General features: G+C 47.2%; 1 protein-coding gene across 1 annotated transcript in view; it reads left to right on the top strand.

Annotated features, from left to right (window-relative positions):
* The first annotated feature begins 5,966 nt into the window (after positions 1–5,966).
* The window catches only part of gareml (GRB2 associated, regulator of MAPK1-like), a 68,898-nt gene continuing 65,505 nt past the window's right edge, over positions 5,967–9,359 (top strand). Inside the window, exon 1 of the mRNA XM_045721252.1 lies at positions 5,967–6,315. Coding sequence (XP_045577208.1) covers positions 6,201–6,315 — 115 coding nt within the window. The 5' untranslated portion in view covers positions 5,967–6,200. The remainder of the gene's footprint in view (positions 6,316–9,359) is intronic.

The raw sequence follows: 9,359 nt of genomic DNA, 5'->3' as shown, positions 1-9,359 counted from the left end.
TTAGTGTGTGGTCAGCAGAGAGAGTCCTTTACCATGCTCCTTAGTGTGTGGTCAGCAGAGAGAGTCCTTTACCATGCTCCTTAGTGTGTGGTCAGCAGAGAGAGTCCTTTACCATGCTCCTTAGTGTGTGGTCAGCAGAGAGGGTCCTTTACCATGCTCCTTAGTGTGTGGTCAGCAGAGAGAGTCCTTTACCATGCTCCTTAGTGTGTGGTCAGCAGAGAGAGTCCTTTACCATGCTCCTTAGTGTGTGGTCAGCAGAGAGAGTCCTTTACCATGCTCCTTAGTGTGTGGTCAGCAGAGAGAGTCCTTTACCATGCTCCTTAGTGTGTGGTCAGCAGAGAGAGTCCTTTACCATGCTCCTTAGTGTGTGGTCAGCAGAGAGAGTCCTTTACCATGCTCCTTAGTGTGTGGTCAGCAGAGAGAGTCCTTTACCATGCTCCTTAGTGTGTGGTCAGCAGAGAGGGTCCTTTACCATGCTCCTTAGTGTGTGGTCAGCAGAGAGTCCTTTACCATGCTCCTTAGTGTGTGGTCAGCAGAGAGAGTCCTTTACCATGCTCCTTAGTGTGTGGTCAGCAGAGAGAGTCCTTTACCATGCTCCTTAGTGTGTGGTCAGCAGAGAGGGTCCTTTACCATGCTCCTTAGTGTGTGGTCAGCAGAGAGTCCTTTACCATGCTCCTTAGTGTGTGGCCAGCAGAGGGAGTCCTTTATGTATTCAGTTCATACAAGGAAATCAGTCAATTGAAATAAATAAATTAGACCCTAATCTATAGATTTCTAATGACTGGGCAGGGGTGCAGCTATGGGTGGACATAGGCCCACTCACTTCGGAGCCAGGCTCAGCCAATCAGAATGAGGTTTCCCCCCCCACAGGGGGCTTTATAACAGACAACCCCCCCCCTTCCACCAGAGCCGATTATCCTGCAGATGAAGAAACTGGATGTGTAGGTCCTGGGTTGGCGTGGTTACACGTGGTCTGTGCTTCTGAGGCCAAGTTGGACTTACTGCCAAATTCTCTAAAACGACTTGAGGTGGTTTATAGTAGAGAAATTAACATGACTTTCTCTGACAACAGCTCTGGTGGACATTACTGAGATCAGAAATGCCAATTGCACGCTCCCTCAAAACATCTGTGGCAAGTGCCGCTGTGTAATCAGCCACACCTATCAGGTGGATCATCCTGTAAAAAGGAGAAATGCTCACTAATAGTGAGAAATGAGCTTTTCGTACGTATGGAACATTCCTGTGGTTTTTAATTTCAGCTCATGAAACATGGGACCAACACTTTTCATGTTGTCACTTTTCTCCTCCCTGCAACATCTAATGAATGTTCATACCAAGCCATCACTATGTCGTGAGACAAAAATGAAGACGTCTTGGAAATACTGTTTTTAATGTTTTATTCATTAGTAATACTAATCAATGTCTACAACTCATGCACATTCATAGCACACAGTACGGTACAGCGCTACAAACAACCATCTTCGTTCTTTAGAGGCATTCAGAGACCGGTCATCTCTTGTTGGGATCTCCCGAGCTGTTACACAATCTGCTGGACAATAAAATGTCACTAGTTATCATATATATATATATATTTATATATTTATATATATATATTTATATATACAGCAATAACAACATAAATAAATTACGAATTTGTTCTTAACTCACTTGCCGAGTAAAATAAGGGTTACATTTAAAAACTAAAAAACATACCTTGCTAATTTCATGTGCTTTAATTCTGAATAGCTCAGCTGAAGTAGATATCCCACCGTCCATGAGGGGGTACTGTTTGGCACCAGATAGGACCCAGCTGTATTCTATGTTGAAGTAGATATCCCACCGTCCATGAGGGCGTACTGTTTGGCACCAGCTGTATTCTATGTTGAAGTAGATATCCCACCGTCCATGAGGGCGTACTGTTTGGCACCAGATAGGACCCAGCTGTATTCTATGTTGAAGTAGATATCCCACCGTCCATGAGGGCGTACTGTTTGGCACCAGCTGTATTCTATGCTGAAGTAGATATCCCACCGTCCATGAGGGCGTACTGTTTGGCACCAGATAGGACCCAGCTGTATTCTATGCTGAAGTAGATATCCCACCGTCCATGAGGGCGTACTGTTTGGCACCAGCTGTATTCTATGCTGAAGTAGATATCCCACCGTCCATGAGGGCGTACTGTTTGGCACCAGCTGTATTCTATGTTGAAGTAGATATCCCACCGTCCATGAGGGCGTACTGTTTGGCACCAGATAGGACCCAGCTGTATTCTATGTTGAAGTAGATATCCCACCGTCCATGAGGGCGTACTGTTTGGCACCAGCTGTATTCTATGTTGAAGTAGATATCCCACCGTCCATGAGGGCGTACTGTTTGGCACCAGCTGTATTCTATGCTGAAGTAGATATCCCACCGTCCATGAGGGCGTACTGTTTGGCACCAGCTGTATTCTATGTTGAAGTAGATATCCCACCGTCCATGAGGGCGTACTGTTTGGCACCAGCTGTATTCTATGCTGAAGTAGATATCCCACCGTCCATGAGGTCGTACTGTTTGGCACCAGATAGGACCCAGCTGTATTCTATGTTGAAGTAGATATCCCACCGTCCATGAGGGCGTACTGTTTGGCACCAGATAGGACCCAGCTGTATTCTATGTTGAAGTAGATATCCCACCGTCCATGAGGGCGTACTGTTTGGCACCAGATAGGACCCAGCTGTATTCTATGCTGAAGTAGATATCCCACCGTCCATGAGGGCGTACTGTTTGGCACCAGCTGTATTCTATGCTGAAGTAGATATCCCACCGTCCATGAGGGCGTACTGTTTGGCACCAGCTGTATTCTATGTTGAAGTAGATATCCCACCGTCCATGAGGGCGTACTGTTTGGCACCAGCTGTATTCTATGCTGAAGTAGATATCCCACCGTCGATGAGGGCGTACTGTTTGGCACTAGCTGTATTCTATGCTGAAGTAGATATCCCACCGTCCATGAGGGCGTACTGTTTGGCACCAGATAGGACCCAGCTGTATTCTATGTTGAAGTAGATATCCCACCGTCGATGAGGGCGTACTGTTTGGCACCAGCTGTATTCTATGTTGAAGTAGATATCCCACCGTCCATGAGGGCGTACTGTTTGGCACCAGATAGGACCCAGCTGTATTCTATGTTGAAGTAGATATCCCACCGTCCATGAGGGCGTACTGTTTGGCACCAGCTGTATTCTATGTTGAAGTAGATATCCCACCGTCCATGAGGGCGTACTGTTTGGCACCAGATAGGACCCAGCTGTATTCTATGTTGAAGTAGATATCCCACCGTCCATGAGGGCGTACTGTTTGGCACCAGCTGTATTCTATGCTGAAGTAGATATCCCACCGTCCATGAGGGCATACTGTTTGGCACCAGCTGTATTCTATGCTGAAGTAGATATCCCACCGTCGATGAGGATGTACTGTTTGGCACCAGATAGGACCCAGCTGTATTCTATGTTGAAGTAGATATCCCACCGTCCATGAGGGCGTACTGTTTGGCACCAGCTGTATTCTATGTTGAGTCTGAAAATACAATGAATCAGTTAAGCACTTTGTCTGTTCTCACGGGAAGAAAGGATCTTGGCAGGTGTTATGTTTTTAACAATGCCTGAGTTACTTTGAGTTGAGTCGCTAACATGTCTTCCATTCTCGTATATCCTGACAAAAGGGAGCAGTAGCACATGTAAAAACAAACAGCTATAATCATCCAGTCAATAACGTCCCTCATCAGACTACCATAAAGGCCTGATTGGTGGAGTGCTGCAGAGATGGTTGTCCTTCTGGAAGGTTCTCCCATCTCCACAGAGGAACTCTAAAGTTCTGTCAGTGACCATCGGGTTCTTGGTCACCTCCCTGACCAAGGCCCTTCTCCCCCGATTGCTCAGTTTGGCCGGGCGGCCAGCTCTAGGAAGAGTCTTGGTGGTTCCAAACTTCTTCCATTTAATAATGATGGAGGCCACTGTGTTCTTGAGGACCTTCAATGCTGCAGAAATATTTTGGTACCCTTCCCCAGATCTGTGCCTCGACACAATCCTGTCTCGGAGCCCTACGAACAATTCCTTCGACCTCATGGCTTGGTTTTTGCTCTGACATGCACTGTCAACTGTGGGACCTTATATAGACAGGTGTGTGACAGGTGTGTGACAGGTGTGAGCCAGGTGCGTGCTTTTCCAAATCATGTCCAATCAATTGAATTTACCACAGGTGGACTCCAATCAAGTTGTAGAAATATCTCAAGGATGATCAATGGAAACAGGATGCACCTGAGCTCAATGTTGAGTCTCATAGCAAAGGGTCTGAATACTTATGTAAATAAGGTATTTCTGTTTAGATTTGTAATACATTTGCAAAAATGTCTAAACCTGTTTTCACTTTGTCATGGGGCATTGTGTGTAGATTGATGAAGGTAAAATAATATTGAATCCATTTTAGAATAAGGCTGTAACGTAACAAAAGGTGGGAAAAATCAAGGGGGGGGGTCTGAATACTTTCTGAATGCACTGTACATAAAATGTCTCTAGACATGGCATTAGTGTCTTGAGACAGGCTGTCTCTGGAAATCTCTTCAAAATGTGTTTTGAGACATGTCTTGGACATAAGTATCTTGAGACGTCTCAAGACAAAGGTAATGGCTGGGTAATTTACTTTGTGATTGGCTGGAGTGAAATCAACATTACTTCTCTGTAGTGTAGTAGAACTCAGTAGAAACAGGTCTGCAGTAGAAACAGGTCTGCAGTAGAACTCAGTAGAAACAGGTCTGCAGTAGAACTCAGTAGAAACAGGTCTGCAGTAGAACTCAGTAGAAACAGGTCTGCAGTAGAACTCAGTAGAAACAGGTCTGCAGTAGAACTCAGTAGAAACAGGTCTGCAGTAGAAACAGGTCTGCAGTAGAAACAGGTCTGTAGTAGAAACAGGTCTGCAGTAGAAACAGGTCTGCAGTAGAAACAGGTCTGCAGTAGAAACAGGTCTGCAGTAGAAACAGGTCTGCAGTAGAACTCAGTAGAAACAGGTCTGTAGTAGAACTCAGTAGAAACAGGTCTGTAGTAGAAACAGGTCTGCAGTAGAACTCAGTAGAAACAGTAGAACTCAGTAGAAACAGGTCTGCAGTAGAACTCAGTAGAAACAGGTCTGTAGTAGAACTCAGTAGAAACAGGTCTGTAGTAGAACTCAGTAGAAACAGGTCTGCAGTAGAACTCAGTAGAAACAGGTCTGCAGTAGAACTCAGTAGAAACAGGTCTGCAGTAGAACTCAGTAGAAACAGGTCTGCAGTAGAACTCAGTAGAAACAGGTCTGCAGTAGAAACAGGTCTGTAGTAGAAACAGGTCTGCAGTAGAACTCAGTAGAAACAGGTCTATAGTAGAACTCAGTAGAAACAGGTCTGCAGTAGAAACAGGTCTGCAGTAGAACTCAGTAGAAACAGGTCTGTAGTAGAACTCAGTAGAAACAGGTCTGCAGTAGAAACAGGTCTGCAGTAGAAACAGGTCTATAGTAGAACTCAGAAACCAATGATCTATATAAACCCTGGATTGCTATGTATTGGCCATTGAGAGACTTTTTTAGCCACCGGTCGGCCATATTGTCTCTCCCCAGTAGGAGCAGTCCTCCATAGGAATGAATGGAATTCTACAGTTTTTCAATAAAATGTTTCAAGGAGAAAATTACCTGTATTTAAGTATTTTTTTTTGTTGTAATAGGGGACAGGACAATTAGCAATCTTGAAAAATTCAACTTGAAGAAAAATGTAATTTTTGTTTAGCTCACATACTGTATAATTTCTAAGTATTCATTAAGGTGTATAATAGGAACCAGGGTTGATATCACTGGTTTCAGACCGCTTCCTCGCGAGGCAGTCTGTTTCAGCCTGTCACTTCTCCCGGCGGAGCTCATTCAGTAAACAGCCGGCCTGGAGGATCTGCCGGAGTCAGTGATTGGCTGTTCGAGGGGGAGGGAGTGACGCTTAGAGAGAGAGATGGGGGGAGGAGGAGTAGATGTCCACAAGAAGAACAGGAACAGAGCTCCCTAGTTTCCCCCAGCCCACACCTTCCGTACACTTTCTCTCAATTCAACTTTCTGTCTCTCTCTCTCTCTCCAAAAAAATTGTGAGACTGAGCAGAGAGCTGCACCATCCCAGTGTGGGGTGTCATGACGTAGTGTCAGTATGAGATATGATGGAGAAGCTTTGGACCAGCCTGTCGGAGGTGTCTTGGAGCTCTGTGTCGGTACCGTTAGATGCTGTGGTCAGTAAGGTCCGTCTGCCCTGTCTGGTCCGCCTGGCGCCTGGTAAGACCTTCGAGGACACACCTCACTGACTCCTCTATCCTCCCTCTATCCATCCTTCTCTTAGCCTGCTACACCATCTTCTCTATCTTAACACAATATTCCTTCCTTAAACACTAAACTGGCTCTATAAACAGTATTATCCTTGTGGAGAATAATAATAATGATTGAATTCGGAGAGTTTGGAACGGGAACTGGACACTGAAGAAGAATCAGCACTGGATGAAAATAGTTTGTAAACGTTTGGGCAGGTCTACTGGTATGTAGACGACTCGGTCTGTAATAAAGATGACTTGCAGGTCTACTGGTATGTAGACGACTCGGTCTGTAATAAAGATGACTTGCAGGTCTACTGGTATGTAGACGACTCGGTCTGTAATAAAGATGACTTGTTGCAGCAGCTTCAAATTAACCCATCGCGGGTAGCAAGTCAGTTATTTAACAGTTTGGCCAAACCACCACAAAGTGTCTGTTGTGTTGCTAAAGTCCTGCTCTGCTTTTCATATGTAAATTGTGTAATCTGCCTGTGAGTGTTCTGAATACTAACGAGCGGCGCAAGGAAACCGACCACCAGGTTCGAGGCATTTCACACTGGACAGAAACCGTCCCCACCTCGCTATGATGACACCCCCCATGGACCATAGATCTGACTACACCCCCCCATGGACCATAGATCTGACTACACCCCCAACGTACCATAGATCTGACTACACCCCCATGGACCATAGATCTGACTACACCCCCACGGACCATAGATCTGACTACACCCCCCCATGGACCATAGATCTGACTACACCCCCATGGACCATAGATCTGACTACACCCCCCATGGACCATAGATCTGACTACACCCCCCATGGACCATAGATCTGACTACACCCCCACGGACCATAGATCTGACTACACCCCCCATGGACCATAGATCTGACTACACCCCCATGGACCATAGATCTGACTACACCCCCATGGACCATAGATCTGACTACACCCCCATGGACCATAGATCTGACTACACCCCCACGGACCATAGATCTGACTACACCCCCACGGACCATAGATCTGACTACACCCCCATGGACCATAGATCTGACTACACCCCCATGGACCATAGATCTGACTACACCCCCATGGACCATAGATCTGACTACAGCCCCCCATGGACCATAGATCTGACTACACCCCCATGGACCATAGATCTGACTACAGCCCCCATGGACCATATATCTGACTACAGCCCCTATGGACCATAGATCTGACTACACCCCCATGGACCATAGATCTGACTACAGCCCCCCATGGACCATATATCTGACTACAGCCCCCATGGACCATAGATCTGACTACACCCCCATGGACCATATATCTGACTACAGCCCCCCATGGACCATAGATCTGACTACACCCCCCATGGACCATAGATCTGACTACAGCCCCCATGGACCATAGATCTGACTACACCCCCCCATGGACCATATATCTGACTACAGCCCCCCCATGGACCATAGATCTGACTACACCCCCATGGACCATAGATCTGACTACACCCCCCATGGACCATAGATCTGACTACACCCCCCCACGGACCATAGATCTGACTACACCCCCATGGACCATAGATCTGACTACAGCCCCCCATGGACCATAGATCTGACTACACCCCCCATGGACCATAGATCTGACTACACCCCCATGGACCATAGATCTGACTACAGCCCCCCATGGACCATAGATCTGACTACACCCCCATGGACCATAGATCTGACTACAGCCCCCCATGGACCATAGATCTGACTACACCCCCCCATGGACCATATATCTGACTACACCCTCCTAGGTACCATATATCTGACTACAGCCCCCATGGACCATATATCTGACTACACCCCCTAGGTACCATAGATCTGACTACACCCCCATGGACCATATATCTGACTACAGCCCTCCATGGACCATATATCTGACTACACCCCCTAGGTACCATAGATCTGACTACACCCCCATGGACCATAGATCTGACTACAGCCCCCCATGGACCATAGATCTGACTACAGCCCCCCATGGACCATATATCTGACTACAGCCCTCCATGGACCATAGATCTGACTACACCCCCCATGGACCATAGATCTGACTACAGCCCCCATGGACCATAGATCTGACTATACCCCCCATGGACCATATATCTGACTACAGCCCCCCCATGGACCATAGATCTGACTACACCCCCATGGACCATAGATCTGACTACACCCCCATGGACCATAGATCTGACTACACCCCCCACGGACCATAGATCTGACTACACCCCCATGGACCATAGATCTGACTACAGCCCCCCATGGACCATAGATCTGACTACACCCCCCATGGACCATAGATCTGACTACACCCCCCATGGACCATAGATCTGACTACACCCCCATGGACCATAGATCTGACTACAGCCCCCCATGGACCATAGATCTGACTACAGCCCCCCATGGACCATAGATCTGACTACAGCCCCCCATGGACCATAGATCTGACTACAGCCCCCCATGGACCATAGATCTGACTACACCCTCCTAGGTACCATATATCTGACTACAGCCCCCCATGGACCATATATCTGACTACAGCCCCCCATGGACCATATATCTGACTACACCCCCTAGGTACCATAGATCTGACTACACCCCCATGGACCATATATCTGACTACACCCCCATGGACCATAGATCTGACTACACCCCCCCATGGACCATAGATCTGACTACACCCCCATGGACCATAGATCTGACTACAGCCGCCCCATGGACCATAGATCTGACTACAGCCCCCCCATGGACCATAGATCTGACTACACCCCCCATGGACCATATATCTGACTACACCCCCCAAGGTACCATAGATCTGACTACACCCCCCATGGACCATAGATCTGACTACACCCCCCATGGACCATAGATCTGACCACACCCCCATGGACCATAGATCTGACTACACCCCCATGGACCATAGATCTGACTACACCCCCCATGGACCATATATCTGACTACACCCTCCTA

This window comes from Salmo salar, chromosome ssa06 (genome assembly GCF_905237065.1).
Source record: "Salmo salar chromosome ssa06, Ssal_v3.1, whole genome shotgun sequence".
NCBI lineage: Eukaryota > Metazoa > Chordata > Actinopteri > Salmoniformes > Salmonidae > Salmo > Salmo salar.
Note: the sequence above shows the minus strand (reverse complement) of the source record. Positions and strands in the feature narration are given on the sequence as shown.